The sequence below is a fragment of the Sinohyriopsis cumingii genome, chromosome 19 (assembly GCF_028554795.1).
Source record: "Sinohyriopsis cumingii isolate HCF-2022 chromosome 19, ASM2855479v2, whole genome shotgun sequence".
Lineage (NCBI taxonomy): Eukaryota > Metazoa > Mollusca > Bivalvia > Unionida > Unionidae > Sinohyriopsis > Sinohyriopsis cumingii.
The window spans coordinates 23446794-23466567 of record NC_142979.1 but is presented as its reverse complement, the minus strand read 5'-3'; the positions used below and the strand labels follow the sequence as shown (position 1 = coordinate 23466567).

The 19774-nt window shown below is 35.5% G+C and overlaps 1 protein-coding gene across 1 annotated transcript in view; it reads left to right on the top strand.

Moving 5' to 3' along the window:
* The window catches only part of LOC149775276 (N-alpha-acetyltransferase 25, NatB auxiliary subunit-like), a 122381-nt gene that overhangs the window by 629 nt on the left and 101978 nt on the right, over positions 1 to 19774 (top strand). The window contains exons 2-6 of the mRNA XM_089944181.1: positions 2643 to 2728; positions 6966 to 7104; positions 9580 to 9776; positions 11636 to 11741; positions 16989 to 17069. Coding sequence (XP_089800307.1) covers positions 2643 to 2728; positions 6966 to 7104; positions 9580 to 9776; positions 11636 to 11741; positions 16989 to 17069 — 609 coding nt within the window. The remainder of the gene's footprint in view (positions 1 to 2642; positions 2729 to 6965; positions 7105 to 9579; positions 9777 to 11635; positions 11742 to 16988; positions 17070 to 19774) is intronic.

Genomic DNA, 19774 nt, shown 5'->3' with positions numbered 1-19774 from the left:
ATTAATGACTTGACTGATAGTAATCCTGTCAAAAAACCAGGTTGTTCCCTGCCTTTTTTTCTGACAGGACTAGTGGTGGAGAATAGATGTTTTAAGACAGTTTGTGCTGCTGCTTGTACTGGAGCATCTGCTTGTTTGATCAGGCGGATTATTGGACCAATTACTACTCATTAATAAATGTATTTTTACTGACCTTTTGTATGCATACAGTAACTATAACCCCATGGCATTAAATCCTTCAGAATACTAGCTTCTTTGGTAATATCTCTCAGAACAGAACATCTGTGTATCCGTCGGCTGTTGGATTTGAATTGTTTATGCATGCATGGAAAGCAGAACAATCACAAGGCAAGCTCAGTATATTAATACTATCCAACACATCTGTCACTTTCATATGATATAGGATTTGCTTTATGGTTAATTAGCATTGCTCTTGCCTTCAAGTGATGCTGCTTTCCTCACATGCATGAGCAATTCATATTCAAGGTCAGTAGTCGATCGATACATACGTGTTCTTTCTGACAGGGATTAATGCTAACGAACCCCTCATTTTCCCATGAGACATGCCCCTTTTTTATTTTTTGGTAAGATCAGTGGAATAGCTAAAGGCCAAACTGGAGTAAAGAGACATGGAGCCAGTGTGACTAATAGTTAATTCCTATTGCTGTATCTTGTGAACAAGACCTGTCTCTCTGAAGGCTATTCAGATATGACTTCAAAGAAACATATTCTATTGAGTGTGTATATCCCTTTACCTCATAGAGCTTAGTGACAAAGTGCAGCGCGCTATAAATAGAACACCTGTTACCTAGTCAACAGCATACGCATAGGTCTGCCTGTGAACTGTTAAGCAATGTAGTGTATGTTACGTTTAACAGCAGTTTTAACCATTTTACATTTTTGGTACACATCTATTATATGTGGAAAAATTTAAGAGTAAAGTCCGATTGTTATAGCTGTGTAATTATTTTTCATGGAAGAATTTTTTATGTGCTTCAAAATCGAGAGAGAACTCGTTCATCGTCATGTCAGTGAGGCCGCATGACCAACTGTAGCTGCCATTTCCCATGCTAAAAATTTACATGTTTTTCGTCTGCGTCTACATCACTAAGTCCACTGAATTTGATAATCAATAAAAACTAATTGCTGCCTACATAAATATCAGAGCCTTTACCTAAGTTCTTGAATCTTTCATAGTTGTGATTCTGATCGTGAAAACTTCTTAAGTACTGAATGAAATCCTGCCTGTGAACTGTTAAGCAATGTAGTGTATGTTAACGTTTAACCGCAATTTTAACCATTTTACATTTTTGGTACACATCTATTATATCTGGCCAAATTTAAGAGTAAAGTCCGATTGTTATAGCTGTGTAATTATTTTTCATGGAAGAATTTTTTATGTGCTTCAAAATCGAGAGAGAACTCGTTCAGTGAAACCGCATGACCAACCGTAGCTGCCATTTCCGATACTCGAAATTTACGAAGTTTTCATCTGCATCTACATCACTAAGTCATCTGAATTTGATAATTTATAAAAACTAATTGCTGCCTACATCAATATCAGAGCCTTTACCTAAGTTATTGAATCTTTCATTGTTGTTATTCTAATCTTGAAAACTTCGTACGTACTGAATGAAATCCACGACCACCATTTTGGAGAGTGGAGATTACGACCCAGTTGCTTTAAATAGCAGATATCGACCAGTGCATACATAGCGACCACTTGATCTGACGTAATTGTCATTTGCAGAAATGAATGTAGTATCTAATAGGGGGGTTTTCCACGAAGGTGGCGCTACACAAACCAGCTCAGAATGGCTGATGTTTACAGCAGGTATTTACAAAAGGCACTTCCATGTGAATGGAGTAAAGGCATCAAAAGGCGCTTCCGTGCGAATGGAGTAAAGGCATCCAAAGACGCTTGCATGAGGTAAAGGGATATAAGCACTTGCGTTTGTTCAGAAATAAATGATGCCCTTATTTTTTTTTAGTGATGTTTAATCATTTAGTTCAACTCACATGCACAGAAACAAGTACACATGCATTGAACCGGTGATTTATTACATGCAGTGTGTGAACATAAGATGAAGGTACCGATAATAATAACTAATTATAGGTAAGAAATGAAACAAGGATGACAGCTAATGAAACAAGTAATGTTCTCCGCATAATAGGTTATGTGTTTTGCTTTTTGCACAAAGATAAGGCATAGTGTACAGGTTTACAGAGTAAAGAGCTAAATATTGATAAAGTTACCGTGTCCTCCTGGAAGTTTAAGATAAAAAAGGTAGATTTGGGGGTGGAATGTAATAGGCAAGTCACTTAGGAAATGGGTGGAGCCCAATCTTGAATTGGATTGCATCAGTCTGTCAAGCTTTGTTTGCAGTGCCTTGGATTTGGAAGATTCTTGATGGATCATGGTTGCTTTTACTGAGTGATCAGTACAATTTCCATTTTTTAACTTTGACTTCTTTACACTGGTTGCATGTTAAAGTATTTTTTTTCAAGAGAGAACTTGGTTAAATTATTTTTAGATTTATTTTTGCCTTCCATCAGTATCACCTGATTCATGATTAATCTTATACAGATTGGTTTTGCTTTTTCTGCTTCTTTATGCTCTGCTACTTTACTTTTTCTTTCAGACTGCCTGGACAATGGAAACAACAAAAAGGCCATACAGGAAGCTGACAAAGTGCTCAAAAAGCAGAAAACTTGTCAGACAGCCAAGGTTTTTATCATCTCTATGCTTTCCTGAAAATGTATTACAGTGATTAGCACCATCTATCCATTATTTGCTTTCTCTGTTGCTTTTTTTGTTTTTTTTATCATTTATTTTGGTAATATGGTTTCCTCCAAATTTACATGTGTTGCATGACAAGGGAAATATTGTCTTTTATTTTACTTTGTGTTTTTGCCATTTAGAACAGTAATGCACATCTACCAACCAGGACCCTTTTGATTTGTTGTTGTTGTTGTTTGTCAAAATGGTTTAACGCCATTTTTCAGCACAAGATATGCTATACATGGTGGCCAGTATAAATGGTGGGGGAAGAACCATGGAAAACCCAGGGAAGAACCACTGACCCATGAGAAGCTACTGGCAGGCTTTCCCACGTACCCACGCGAGCCGAGCCTTGGACTTGAACTCATGCAGACAGGGGTGAGATGGCAGTGATCCGGAACGGTGAGCACTTTAGACCACTCAGCCACTCGGAGCCCCTCTTTTGATTTGAAACAGGTCTTAAGGAAATGACCTTTAAAGTACAGACTATTGAAATAATAATAGTTTGTGTGTGTGTGCGTGATTTGGATATTTTGTGTAGCTTTAACAATATTCAGTCATATCGCTACGATGTCTGCAGTGTGGCAGTTTATAATGATGTCTATCACTGGGGCATCATGCCACAGACATATAGCATGATGTCCCACTCAGTCACATTATCCTGACACCAGGCTGACCAGTCCTAACAATAACCTCTTAATGCAGAGCATCTAGCGGGGCAGCTGTTGGTACCATTTTTATAAGTCTTTGGTATGACTCGGCCAGGGATCAAACCCATGACCTCTTGCATCTGAGGCAGACCCTCTAACCACTAGGCCACCAGAGAGGTGTTTTTCCAGTTACATGTTGTCTTGTCTGGGTTTATCTGTCTTTAGCTCAAACCAAAGAAAACACTGCAGTTATAAATGATCTGAATATTTAATCATTGAGAAATGTTAGCATTGTATTATGCTGTTTACAAAATAATGTCACTGGCCACATTGACTTATTTGGACAAAGGTCAAGTAAAAAATACAGATATACATAACATATAACCATGGTGGGAAATGCCAACAAACTATACAAATTGAATATACATAATACTGTGAAATTAAGAGTGTGTGTGTGTGTGTGTGATTTGGATTTTTAACTTAGCTTTAACGATTTTTCAGTCATATCGCTACGATGTCTGCAGTGTGACAGTTTGTAGTGATGTCTAGCAGTGGGGCATCATGCCGCAAACATGTAGCATGATGTCCCACCCAGTCACATTATCCTGACACCAGGCCGACCAGTCCTAACACTAACCTCTTAATACTGAGTGTCAAGCGAGGCAGCTGTTAGTACCATTTTTGTAAGTCTTTGGTATGACTCGGCCGGGGATCGAACCCATGACCTCCCTCATCCGAGGAGGATGCTCTAACCACTTGGCCACTGGATCGGTATGTGAAATTAAAAAAAGAAACTCAAAGATGATGTAGAGTTGAGTGATCTAGCAAGAAGTCATAGACTCCAATGATGGTATGAATTTTTTTAATCTGAACTTGAGCTTGTTATGGGGTAAGAAGCGATTTGCTTCCACTTGCCTGTCTTTCAGGAAAAGTTCAAAAATAGCTCAGGCAAGCTAAAATTTTCAAGGCAGTTGCCCATGGGTAAGACCAAAATCTTCATAGAGATGGAGATAGGGATTGTATTCTGATCATGATGCTTTATGTTGGGCAAGCTTTATACCCTGCAGTCCTTCCGCAGTACATATATCAGTTTATTTTACTGATTGTCTATCCTGTGTTTATATATACTACATTCTTCTAATACTTTATTTGCCAGTTTCCTTTGTCTATTTTATGTCATTTCCATTTTGCAGTTAATGTCAAGGTCAGTTCTGTATTTTCTTGTGCAGCTGTGATAATGTGAATATTTACTATTCAAACTTGTCAGATACATTTGAATTGTAATATTTGTATGTATCTGGTTTTCACAGACTGTTTGGTGATTACTTAGCTTTGAGCAGATAGTGAGCATGCTGACTCTGAACAATCATTTTATCTAAGATGTCCATAATGTATGTCACTGAATTTTAGGTTGAGCAGGTGTTGATTTTAAGCAACTCTCAAGGTTTCTTTGACATTTGTGTTTGGAAATAAAAAGCACCTGTCTCTATTGATTAACCACCAGAAGGATTTCATTCAAAGTGTGATTGATATGTCAAAAATGTAGCAATGAATTTGATCTGTTTATGTGACAATCACATGAGACTGATACATATTTATTCCATGGCAAGCAATTAAATAAGTGTTCTCAGTTTCAAAATTCACATTATATTAAATACTTTATTGCATGTCATCAGTTTTAAGGTGACTAGATGGTAATTGGTAATTCATTGGCATTCACAAATCCTTCAGTTGTGAGTATAAATAAATAACTTCAAACTGTGTACCTTTCATTGTTGTTGATGTACTTGTTGAGATGAGTCCGCTAACTTTTTTTTAGGACAAAAAGGAATTTCCTGAAAATATCCCATATTTTATGATATTTTTACTGATGTAGGAATGTTATTATATTTGGGGCAAGGTCTGCTTTACCAAGGGAACATTTAGTTTTACAGTCAGCTTGCCCTGGGCAAGTGGGCTATTAGAATTTGTAAATCCGTCTCCAAATGTACTTTACAAACTTTTTAGTTGAAAGCACTGTTGCCTTTGCTCTATCAGATCCCGCTTCTGAACTTTTCAGTTGCATGTTTTCTAGGTCGATAATAGCAAGATATGATTTTTTGATAACTCTATTTTCCCAAAATTTGTCCAGCTTTAGGAAGAATATTAACTGCTTTAGTGAAAAGGTCTTTGCACTGATAGTCACATGATCAGCAAGAAGTGATGAAGTCAGCTGGTAGTGAGTCAGATCCTCGATCAGTTGCTTTTTGTGCTAGGCAAATCGAAATTGTTCACTCTGAAAAATGGGCCCACCTCTAAAAAAAAAAAGAAAAAAGAACCAGCACCCTGTTAGCTCCATGCAGGCATGGCTTTAACCTCAGACTGGTACAACTTGATACAATGTGTGTGTGTTTATGTGTGATTTGGAGTTTTAACATAGGTTTTAAAAAAGTTAAGTCATATCGCTACGGATGTCTGCAATGTGGCAATTTATAATGATGACTCGCACTGGGGTATTGTGCCACAGACATGTAGCATGATGTCCCACACTGTCACTTTATCCTGACACCGGGCCGACTAGTCCTAACACAGCAGCTGTTGGTACCATTTTTATATGTCTTTGGTATGACTCAGCTGGAATTTGAACCCACATCCAAGGTGGATGTTCTAACCACTAGGCCACTGGAATGGTCAAAACTTGATACAGAGGATACATCATAAGAAGCACTACGCCATTCAGACATATGAAAACTTTCCAATCTGGTCATACTACCATAATTGTCTTGTTAGGAGAGGTCTGTTAGAAAGGGACTTGCCCATGGAAATGGCAAAGCATGTGGAGAGGTTAAAGGGATGACCCATTCAGATGATAAAGATTGGAACAAACTAGTGATTGAAAGCCTTTATTGATAACTACACTTCCAAATCACTGTATTGCCATATTGCATTGCATTAAATCTATTAATTTAACAACAAGTATTTATTTGCTGTATGTCAGTTCTTTAACAGATTCCATCAAATATTTGCAGCCAATCCATGTGGATGTATTAGGTCAGAGGTGGGCAAACTTTCCAGTGCAAGTGCCGCATACACAAATTTACACCTTGTCGCGAGCCGCATAGTTCATTAAGTAAGATAATTAATATTTGAAATACCAAAAACAAAAGGTTTTTCTAAATAACATCATAATTAATTTTCAATTGTTAATATGTTGTTATTATTTGAAAACTTAAACTTAAACTTCAAAAGAAGCACATTTATTTGATCAACAGAGTAACATAAAAAGAGTCAGTGCAAATGATGACTTGTTTCTAGGCTGCATGAAAACCCTTGCCACATGCGGCCTGCGGGCCGTAGTTTGCCCACCCCTGTATTAGGTTGACCAGAAGGTGGAGGATCAGGGAGGAAACTTATATCCTTATATGGGCAATTAATAAGTCTGTCCAAAAACTCTTGATTTGCAAAGTCATTGAAATAATACTTTGGTTACCAGGCTGCCATAAATTTGAATCTTAGGTCTTTATCTCTTTTTAATGCATTAATTTTTTCAACAGGTATTAAAGGCCCTGGCCCTGTTGAGATTAGGCCGTCAAGATGAAAGCACTCAGCTTCTGGTGGAAGTTCATGCAGAGCATCCCACAGATGAAGCCACACTTCAGGCCATGGCCATATGCTACAGGGAGGTCCACAAAAGTGAGTATAAATCTCATAGGTTCCATTTCTTTAATGTATTTGTACTCCCCCTCCCTGTCATGTTTACATTTTGTCTAAAGCTTTAACCACTAGTTCTGACCTTAGTGGCATTTCTTATAAAAGGTTGTATTCTCTGTATGGCTAACATGACATTATGGATTACATGCACATTTTATAGTTTTAGGGACCCAGTCAGTGAAATATTATGTTTTCAGCCTGTTCCCAACGAACATCACTTCTGTTATGACCAGATGTATTATAAGAGGATGCAAGCATGATCATATAGGTGCATTTATGGATCTTAAATATTGTTGCTATAAAATTTAACGCTAATAGAGCTTAATTGAAGTTTATTCTTTCCTGATTGTAGAATGATCTGTGCCTTAGTAGTCATCACCAAACTTCCAGACAAAACTTATTGGTTGCTATGGACGTTTACATTGGATATCTGGTACTTAACTTGGTTCTTATGAGAGGATGTTGGGTTTAAACATTACTAATGAAGGGTATGTGTAATCAGATTATCAAAAATGACATGGTACTGAATCTTTACACGAGTTGTACTTAAATTTTCAACATTATACATACTGTTAACATGACTTGGCTACATAGTTTATTGTCATAATTATGAATCACTGAGCAAGGTGTATTTTTTTGAAAGACCATACTTTCTACCGGAAGGTTCTTTCTGTTTACTTTTTGAGAACCTCTTACCATCATTTCACTCACATTAATACTAATAAGGGTTTACCAAAGGGAGAACAGACTAGTGTCGGTTTGTAATTACTTATAACTAGTGTTTGAGAAGGTCACAGAATAAGTTTAGGAAAATAACCTTTCATTTCATTGAATTGAGGTTAACATTGTCGGCCTTTTCTTTCTTCTTTAAATATGTGACCTGTTCATGATACTTCATGAGTACAACCACTGCCTCATAAATCTAGCCCTCCCAAATTTGCTGTTAGTGACAAAAATGCTAAAAGTTGTCTGCCTACCTTAGTTGGTATCATCAGACAAGAGTGACCATCCTTTGGATCGATGAATTGATGCTAAATCCATATTACTACTTTTGTTCATGCTTGGGATAGAATCTGGTATTATGATTATTCAGGATAAAATGGGTTAAAAACCTTAGTACCACAGAAAGCTTTTTATATTCAGAGGCTGAACAAACATCTTTCAAATCACTGTCTGGAGCCTCATGAATCACCACTGGTACAAAACTTGCTTCCCATTCATTCTAGCTACATCAAGCAAAATCAGTGAGAGAAGCTTCATGTTAGTCAGTCAAAATTATTTTGTTTCTTTTAAATGATTTCATTTTACCTAGGATGGATCCTGATTTTCTTGCTTGTAGCAGGGTCGTGCTCATGAAAATAAGTCCTTTGTTTTGAACCCTCATTTCTCAAGATTTGCTTGTTGGACCTCTCACCTTGGGGGTGTCTGTAGGACTTGGTGAAGGCTTTGAAATGGTATCTGAAATCAACTTAGATGATTCTGCTGTCCTAGATATAATGATTTGTTCACTATGCATGTAAAATCTAAACAAAAGAGTTTCTTGTGCATATTGTCATGTGACTTTAGGGTGGTATCACTTGCATAAGATTTGAGCAAAACTGTTCTTGGTTTAATCTGGTGGGACCAATGGCAGCAGCTCAGCATGGTAGCATGATTGGTTGCTCAGAAGTTCTACAATGGTGTGGACACTTAATTTGTGCTGGATTTGGGAGGGGGTCCAATAACTGGACATATCAAGATCCTAACTTTTGCCTGTATTTCATGCAGGATTTGAAGCTGCTTTACATACATTTGGGCAGCAGAGTCAAATTTGTATCTTATCATGGTTCATTATGCCTATGGCTCGAGTGAATTACATTTATGTCAGATCTGGCCTGTCATAGCAAATGCATTAGGGGATCAGAAAATAGGCCCTCTTGATGTGAAGGGGATACAACTCTCTCCAATTGTTTTAAATTAAAAAATGTGCTTCTTTAATATTACCCAATCATAATCCAGTCATATCCACCCAGTCTCCTGCAGTAAAATATAAAATCTGATTGTGCAAATCTGTCCCAGTAGTAACCAAAGGATGGAGAACATTTAGGGCCAGTCCAACTGTTCAGAGGGAAGATAACTCATCTGATGCCCGCTTTGGTGGACAGGCCACTTGTAGAATTTTTGTTTTGTAAAACATGGCTTTTATTTGCTGGATTTGTGATGTTGTATGATGTTACAGTAAGTAGTTTTGAAGAATCATATTTTACTTACGAAATTATGTTTCATAATAGCTTTAAAATTATTAATACTTGATTGATGACAGAGTGAGTAGATTTTTATAAATGTTCTGCCCAGGAAATGCTTGAGTTAAAGTAAGATAGTTCATTAGATCTGATTAAGATTGCTGCAAAGAATGTATTTATTCAGCATAGGTAAGATAAATTTGATTATTGCACTTTATCGTCACCTTTTTCACAGTGGATCTGATTGTGGACATGTACGAGAATGCCCATACGGCTCGACCAGATAATGAAGACATTCTGTCAGCACTTTTCATGTCTTATGTGCGGACTGGCAACCACCAGAAGCAGCAACAAATAGCCATGCTCCTACATAAACTCAAACCTCAAAAGAACCCGTACTACTTCTGGGCAATAATGAGCATTGTCATGCAGGTCAGTAATATTATGAGATAAATGAACAGCATTTAACTTTTGAATCACGAAAAATATTTGAATGAAAAGTTATGTATTAATGTATTGCCTATGTATTGCATTCCATAGTCATGCCACATGTCACATTGTGATAGGCCATAGTTAGGGATAATGTGAATTTGTGTCCTGTTTTCTTTTCCAGGCTGTCACTCTTTAGATATTTTGATGGTACTATACATTTATTACTGACTTTGTGGGTCTAACTTTACCTCTGACACTCACAGAGTGGATGTTTACAAAACTGTTACATTTTCTTTACCTGCGATTTTCACAATTTAGATGTAACAGTGTGACAGACATAACATGTACATGGTTGAACTACTTAAGAATATAATATTTCTTACATATATTTGAACTTTTCCATTAAAAAACAAACAAAATACAGATGAAATACAATCATAATTTGGCATTTTACCTGTATTTGCACCTGTACATGCAAATATGTTAAATTTACACATATGCTGTGATGCTAATCTTAAAGTTTAGACATCCACCATCATTTTTCATATAGGGTTTGTGTATCTGTTGTGTATATTTATTGAAATACATGCAATTTAAAAACTGCAGTTTTCTTTTTTTTTCTCAAACAATTCAGCACAAAGGAATCTTGTACTGGAAAAACAATATATCACTTTATGGGTTAATTGGCTTTAATGTTGACCATTCTATATCTGGAGACATACATTTCTTCTCCATTTTCAGCAAAATTTTTAAATAGGTTTATTACATCAAGATCTTAGTTGAGCTTGATAACGATCAACAGGCTTTGCATATTAATTTTGGAAATATTTTTGTATCAGACTTTGGTAAAGAAGGTAAAATCAACATGATGTGAAGATCTTGAGATAGTTTACATAGCTTGTGTTCTTACATAACCTAGCTTAGTGAAATGGTCCACTGTTATCCAAACCAGGTGAGTAATATAAGGCTCATTTTGGGTCTTTTGTTTAACTGTTACAGCTGATTCACACTTTCGGCAAGCTTAATAAAATTCAGGATATTGATGTTTTATGTATTTTCACTTAATAATTCTTTAAATATTTAAATAATTAATTGAGTGTTTTGAATAATTCAACACCATGGGGGAGGGGGTAGAAAAACTGTTGCCCAGTAGCCAGGGACAGATGAAAATTAAAGCCACACAAACCAAGTAACTCTGAGTCTAGTTGGACAATGAACTTTCCATGACAGTTTTAAATAGATATGTTTGCTAGAATGCAGAATAAGTTCGGCTGAAGGTGTGCATACATATATTTGTGCACTATATGTCACATACATTTAAAAAGAAAAACAATACTCAACTTTGCATAATAATTTTTGTAATTGAGATAAGCTGTTACATTTATAATTGAAGAGCTCTAACAGACTCGGAAATGTGTTGTTAGAGCAAATCTGCATTGCATTTACTTTTCAGCTGTCATCTTGTGTTTTGTTTTTCGTTTACAGACATCAAAATTCATTCTGGTTTTTTATATTTATTGTTTCCATTCACCATTTTCTTTCATTTTCACTTGTTTAAAACAAAATGGAAATGCTTTTACTCAGGTTTTCTGATTTTTAAATCGTTAAAGGGAGAGAACTATTGCTTTCATACCTTGTAACAGGAATGTGTATATTCACTAAAACAGAAATAAAGTTAGTATAATTATATGAATTTCAGAACTTCTGAAATTTTGTTTGTAGGTTATAGGTGTGAAGAAAGCTTTCTTTGTGGTGATACATTATCATGTTATTTTGTGATACATTATCATGTTATTTTGTGATACATTATCATGTTATCTTGTGATACATTATCATGTTATCTTTTTTACTTAATTAAGGCTCACAACTGTAAGGACCCAAAGCTTTCCAAAACGATGTACCTGCCGCTTGCAGAAAGAATGACTGAAAAATATGTGAGGGAATCAAAGATTGAAGCTGAAGCAGGTATGGCAGAAAAACAAAATTTTCATTGTCTTACCCACGTTTGAAGATATTAAGACCTATGAACAATGGTATCAAATGGTGACTCTTACTACCGGCAAGAAGAAATTGGCTCCATCGCCATGAAGAAAGAATTTGTAGGAATTTATATTGTGTAAATAATGTTCTGTACATAGGACTGTTTTTGTGTTTCTCTTGAATAACTTTTGGATACATAAATTGTCTGTCCCCATCCTGTCCTTTTACACCTTGACCTGTAAGAACATTTTTTTTCTTGAATTATTGGAATTTCTTTAACTTTTCTGCCTACATCATGACCGTAGTACCTTTGGATAACTTGCCTGCCTTCAGGACCTTTGGATATTGTCCCCTCCCTGCTCAATCAAGACGAAAGTACGATTTATTTTCTTTGCGTTCCCCTTACAGATATTTATAAAAAAAAAAACCCACTAAAATTCATTTAAAAGCTTAACAAGTATACCAGTGTTGTACTATTTGTTTTGTGAAGTAGAATGAAAAAAAATGTCCTGTTCTTGTGTTAAATTTATGTGTTAGGTAAATATTACGGATCATAAATTTATGTGTTAGATAAGTATATAGGGTTGTAGCCAGCATTCTTGTCAGGAGTCTATCTGACTTAATGGTCATTATTCTCAGCAGGACATTTCTATCATCTAGGACATGTGATCATGAAAATCACCCAGATGGTAAGATTTCCTGCAAAATTTTCAGTTCTGTGAAGGCAAAATCATGCAAAAAAGTAAGAATTGTGTGCACTGTTTTGTGAAGAGTGCAATCTTTGTACAAATAATTTTGATGTAAAAGTCCCAGTTGTCTGTCTCACTGGATATATTTTCCTTGTGAAATTTTGAATTGCATCACATATTTCCTTTGTGTTACATGCTCAGTTTTGTTTGGTTACTAAGTAAGGTGAAGAGAGTACATGTTTTACGCCGAGGCTGGATTGGCGGGACAATGCATTAAATGGCAAAGCTAGTCAAAACTCTGACACTTTTTCATTATTTTATCAGAAATGCTTCTAATAACAGTTAAATGCAGATGTTTCTATCACTAGGCACCATGATAGTGAACAAACAAATCCTCAGGCTAATCACGTATCATATATTGCCTTAGATGGTAGTGATGAAATTGAAGGTCCATCCAATGGCAAGAAGAAAATGTTTTGCTAAAGATGGCAGCGATGAAATCGAAGGTCCATCCAACGTCAAAAAAAAATTGTTAAATCAATTCTGGCAGCAGAAAAGATCAACCCTGGCTTTAAATGAAAGCAAAAGAAATGGGATGTTTTGTGTGTATAAACTGGTGAGGAAATTTTCTTCACACATGGCATAATGATTTCAGGATAATAATCCTTGACAGGCGTGTTGAATTGCCAGCTTGTAAACAGTGATTCAGGATTTGTGAAAGTCTTTAAAATACATGATTGACAGCTGTCATTTGACACCAGTGAAATACGTGATAGTTTTTTAAAGATATAACAGTGGACAGATGTGTGCCACAATTTGCAGCCCATGGTTTTATTCACTAATGGTAAGGGTGTAGAGAAAATAATTTTATTACAAAACACAAGACTTTGATTTTGGTTTTAAGTGTTAATATTGTAATATACACAACACATGGGATATGTAATGTTATTCTGTAAGATCCAGAACACATGATTTAACAGCACTGGAATAATACCATGCTTTTGCAGCCTTTCCTTGAAGGGTTTCAGCATGATACAGTGGGAAACAAGACTGTATGAAGCACATTTAAACCAAAATTCACTTGTAATTGGTAAGGTTTAGTGCTTAAACCAGACTAATGATTAAGAATTTGAATTGTTTCTGTTTCTTTGTTCAGATTTAGATTTGAATTTAAATGCTGACATTCCTATTTCATGTTGGCAATAATTTAAATCCTCACATTCCTATTTCATGTTGGTAATCATTTTAATCCTGACATTCCTATTACATGTTGGTAATAGTTTGAATGCTATCATTCCTATTTCATGTTGGTAATAGTTTGAATGCTGTCATTCCTATTTCATGTTGGTAATAGTTTGAATGATGACATAACTATTACATGTAGGTAATAGTTTGATTGCAATCATTCCTATTACATGTTGATAATAGTTTGAATGCTGTCATTCATATTACGTGTTGGTAATGACTTTAATGCAGACATTCCTATTTATGTTGATACTAGTTTGAATGATGACATTCCTATTACATGTTGGTAATAGTTTGAATGCTATCATTCCTATTTCATGTTGGTAATAGTTTGAATGCTGTCATTCCTATTACATGTTGGTAATGACTTTAATGCAGACATCCCTATTTCATGTTGATACTAGTTTGAATGATGACATTCCTATTACATGTTGGTAATAGTTTGAATGCTATCATTCCTATTACATGTTGGTAATAGTTTGAATGCTATCATTCCTATTACATGTTGATAATAGTTTGAATGCTGTTATTCCTATAACATGTTGGTAATAGTTTGAATGCTAACATTTCTGTTACATGTTGATAATAGTTTGAATGCTGACATTTCTATTACATGTTGGTAATGACTTTAATGCAGACATTCCTATTTCATGTTGGTACTAGTTTGAATGCTGTCATTCCTATTACATGTTGGTAATAGTTTGAATGCTGACATTCCTATTTCCTGTTGTTAATAGTTTGAATGCTGACATTTCTATTACATGTTGATAATAATTTGAATGCTGACATCCTATTCATGTTGGTAGTTGTTTGAATGCTCACATTCCTATTTAATGTTGGTAATAGTTTGAATGCTGACATTCCTATTTCCTGTTGGTAATAGTTTGAATGCTGACATTTCTATTACATGTTAATAATTTGAATGCTGACATCCTATTCATGTTGGTAATTGTTTGAATGCTGACATTCCTATTTAATGTCGGTAATAGTTGGCATCTCTCTATGAATGCAGTTTTCTATTCAGATCCAGATATGTTGAATCTGAATGGCTTGTATCAAGCAAGCCCTCAGGGAAAAAGTTCTCAGAACAAATGGGGGACAGAGTTCCTTGAGCAGCACAGCCTACCACTTTCAAATTGGAGTTATATGTCATGTTTTCACCAGGTGGTTTCAGCAGAACATCACACACATAGAGCCTCACTAACACAAATAGCTAACTCCATCCTAAGCTCTTTGAGGAGGAGTTAGCCTGCATCATAATCGAGGGCTAATGTTCATCAATCTTGAATATTTTGCCTTCATGGAAGTGAGGTTGTTGGCCAGAGTAAAGACCTTTCTGCCCTTTTGAGTTTAGACTTGTCTCAACCAAAAGCCTTGGTCCTTTGTATGAAATTGAATCTTCCATTTGTTCTGGTGTGGTTGATAAAAGCACCCCTTGAACATGTTCCAGAGACTTCACCTCTCAACTCTTGTACAGGAGCAATTTCTTTTGTTTCATTAGCTTCACTGTCAAGATACAGGCATTATTGGTGGTTCAATTTATGTTGTGCTGATCCCTGATTTCATGGCTAGGAACAGCCACCTATTCATAGGGAGTCGGTCCTTGTCTTGAAACAGTTATCTGCTTTGAACACTTCAGGAGGCATCTGCAGGACCCCTTGAGGATCATGAAGTAGTACCTGGTGCACACTCATCTGATCTTGCTTGTACTTACCACTCTAAAAAGGAGGAAGGATTGATATAATTTTGCTGATGCTGTCATTGTTGATAAGAAGGTTATCTGCACAGCCTTGACGGCACTAATCCATGTCCAATTGAATTTTCATATACGGCATACAAGGTTAGGGTGTTTGCCACATGCATTTTAATTTAGTGTAACTGCTCCCTACATGACCTTCAAGTCATGGGATGGACATCAGAGATGGCATTCTCTAGGTTTTTCCTTTAAGGCATTTCATCTTATTGGGCTCAGCTTGATCTGATGGGACCTCAGCCACACAACAAACTATCTTTCTACGTTGTTCAGCAGTTTTATAATGACATGTGTTGCTTTGCTGGATTGGCAGGAGTATAAATTCTTGCTATAAGCCATGTCCATGCATAAACCATGTCCATCTCTGTCTTGTATAATTTCGTATGCATTAGGAGAACAGAAACAGCCATCTGTGGGCTGAGGGGATGTAACTCTTTTCTCTTACATATTATCCTAATGTATTGTAATTGGGTAATGTACTTAAAAAAGTTACTTATTAAGAAAACTTGTTTCTGTAATAAATTTGTATCTGAATAAATCTTGTCTGGTCATGATACAGGCACTCACTCCCAAACCCCTCCCTGCAGTTTTATTCTTGCATCCACTTGATCCAGTAGTAACAGAAAATTGACAGGATTTGGGACCATTCACCTCTCAGGGGAGACGACTCATGTGACATAACTCAACAATGAGATGACTTTTTTAAAATCCAGTAGTTGCTAAGGGGGTGCTCACCAGTTATTATGTACTTTTGAGAGAGTGACATATGTAAGGTGAAGTTGTTCGCATTTAAAACATGCACAATGGAGAGAATGTTGGCATACCTCTATGCTACATTAATGTAATGTGGGTGATATTTCTTTGGATATTGTACTTTTGAAATTGTACATGATTTAAGCACACTGCTAAATAAAATGACTCCTCCCTTGTGCTAAATAATCAGGCTGAATTAGTCTAAAGTACACTATCCATAGCAGCTATTAAAATAGGGAAAATGAATTTTGCCAGTCTAGACAATACCAGCTTCTGAAAGTACAATGAATGAATTACCAAATATATAAAATGTAAAAAAAAAGTTATTGGCTCTTTTTTATACAATTTACCTCTGAAGTTCAGGAAGTGAAAATGACCAAGTGGAGCTAGCACTTTTTTGAAAGGTGCACATCTGGAGTAAGGCCAAGCTGTATACTCTATAACCCATATTACACCCATCAATCATACATGAAAATAAAGGGAATTAAAGGTTCTTTGAATTATACCTAAGATATACAAGGTCTTTTTTAAATAGACAGTATAACCAGTGAGGAAAGCCAGGGAAATTCCTTTTCTTTAAAATTCTAACCCTATGCAAAATATGAAACGGTAGAGCACCACCTAAAAGAAGCTAAAAGGCAATGTGTACATCTTTCATAGCTCAAGAGTGCTGATTTGTAAGGTAGTGGATATATTCCTAACATTTTCATTGGGTTAGTGTTGTCAAAGAAAGATATTTTACTCTATGGTGGTTTCCTTTACACTCACAACTTTAAAACTTATCTTTTTCAGAGGTACGATTGTATTTGATAATCCTAGAGCTTCTGGAAAAATGGGATGCAGCATTAGAGCTCTTGCAAGGGCATCTAGGAGGTAAGGAAACTTACGGACATATATTAAAAAACCCATAAAGATTCAGAATGAAAATAAAAGATTCAGTATGCTTTTTACTGGACAACTTTTGTCTTTGAGAATTAGTATATGGATTTGCCATTATCATTTTCCTGTCTCAGTTCCAGAATCAGATTTTGTTCAGTTTATTATTTCCCATCGTTTTATCCATGCTTTCATGCTATTAGCTGTGTAGGCTTTGTTTAAAGTACCCAAGTGTACACATACATCCTGTATTGACTTTCTGTTGCAGCAATTACTTGTGCACTCACATTGTAATGGCAGAATGACATGTATGTGCAAGCAGATTGCACAGATACAAATAAGTTTTTTAATGTAATATTTTTCCAATCTTTATATCCTTATCTGTCCATCCTTGTGTATGTCCAAAGTTACCTTAATTACAAGAATTTCTGAAATATTTGACTTAACAAGATTTCTTGAGCATAGATTTGAGTTCCATGTCTCATGCCCAAGGGAGTTGTCAGGGGATAAAGGAATTCGTTCTGCCTGTCACTTGTTTGTTCCCAAAGCAGAACTCCAAAACCATTCAGTGTATATCTAAGAATTTGTGTACTCTTATATGATTAGTTGTTTAGATGTGCCATTTGCTATAGTTACTTCATCAATTTCTCTACTTTAATGTTTTAATCACTTTGGTCCATCCATCCATCATCCACACATTCATTTTGCAGGGCAGAATTCCATAACCATTTCAGCTATCTCATGGTGAAGTTTTGGTGCCTATATTAGACATCTTGTGTAGATGTGTCATTTGCTGTTATCAGTTCTTTGGTGTCAATATCTTTTTATGTATTTTTGTTTGTATCTTTTTGTTTTTATCTTTTTATGTCCTTTTGTTTTCTTTCATTTTTTTATCCATCCATCCATCATTCACAAACTGTATGAGGGCATACCATATTCGAAAATATTGGTCTTTTAAAGGGAGTGTTGTTTATATAACAACTTTTAATGATTTCATGATTTCTTTTGTATTGCCTTTATTTTATTTTTTGTAGATTTTTGAAATTTTTAACATCTTTACATTTTTTCTTGTTGTACATAATGTTTGCATTTATTTAGAATAATTTATCTTCCTTACCTTTTTGTTCAATTCAACTTTAATATTTTAAAACTTTTATGAAGTACCATAAAACACTAGTACAAATACACTTTCATTTTCAGGAGCATAACTCCAGATCCCAGCATTGCATGCTCTGATGATATTGGCATAAGGTTTATGATATTGCCAACCGTTTTATGACATTGTATCACTCAAACACTGTTTTAGTATGCTAAATAGTTGTAAGAGCCATGATAGTTCCATTAGAAGTACATCAGATTCATAGTCCAGTGATTTGCAGGTTTGATACCCACCCAGTCCAGCCAGGTCAGCACATGGTGTGTCTTTCTGAAAGGCACTTGGCTCTCATTTCCTCAACATGATGTAGCCAATAATGTGTTTAAAGGGCCGTTAAAACCAACAACTTCAAAATAATCAATAATTGGATAAGGGGAAGCAACTCTTAATCTCTTTGCTCCAAATTCTTGAAGTTGTTATCAAAATAATTTTTTTTTTATCAGTATATCTCTGGAGTAAAAAGTATACCTTGGAAATATTTTCAGTCTCTCGTTGATACATTTTTAGTTTTAATATTAGAAGATATAACTATTATATATTTCTTAAAAAGTTCTTGTCATTCATATTAACTTCTGTATTCACCCACATGGTCAAATTGAGTTGAATTCAGGCAAGTCCAGACAAGGTTCACAATGATGACCTCCCAAAACTGACAGTGTAGAGGGCTTAAAATGTATTAGCAGCATGTTGCAACTGAAACACCTTGATTGATGATTTGTCTACTATGGATGTGATCCATTGTTTTTAAGCTGTACCATTAGCTTCTGAGACCAAAAACATGTTGTAGCGTCTATCATATACAGCAAAAGGTGATCAGCACAGCTGGTCCCAACAAATCTGTATAAGAAAGAGGGTGGTAGTTTTCAAGGTTGAAATTCATCTGAATGAATAAAGGAAAAATGCACTGTAGGCGAATGGGCTTCTTTACTCATAGTTATTATAAAATGCATTCATTTGAAAATAATATTAAATACAGGAGCAATAAAGACATCAGCTGTCATAAAATGTTCACAAGAATATGTTGACATATATGTGGGGTTGTAATAACAACTACAGCAGTTCTGATTAGGCCTTGGAAAAATGTAAAATATATGTGTTCCAATTAAATCAAGACAGAATAAACCTTCCCATTAACAGAGTAAATTTATTTTGAACAAAACAGGGCAGAACAAATGTTTAATATGAATCTCTTGGTCCAAACGCAGATGGCACTTGAGACAGGCTTTACACGCTACCTTGAAAAGTACTTGAAAATAATTTTTACCTTGAAAATTACTTGAAAATAAGCCTCTCTCCTTGAAAAAAATAAAATAAATAGACAAATGAATGTACAAAAGTTTCATTTATGTCATGTAATCGAAATAAAACTGCAGTTGGGTGGTTTACAACATGTGACCAATCAGATATTTACAATTGCTAATGGACCTGATTATAGAGCATTAAAAAAGTGCACAAATCTTTTCCAACGGTTGTTCTTCTTTGTTGATTTTTTTCTGCGGCAGCGTTACATTGTTCTTTAAATCATGGTGTATCAGCTGTTCAAACT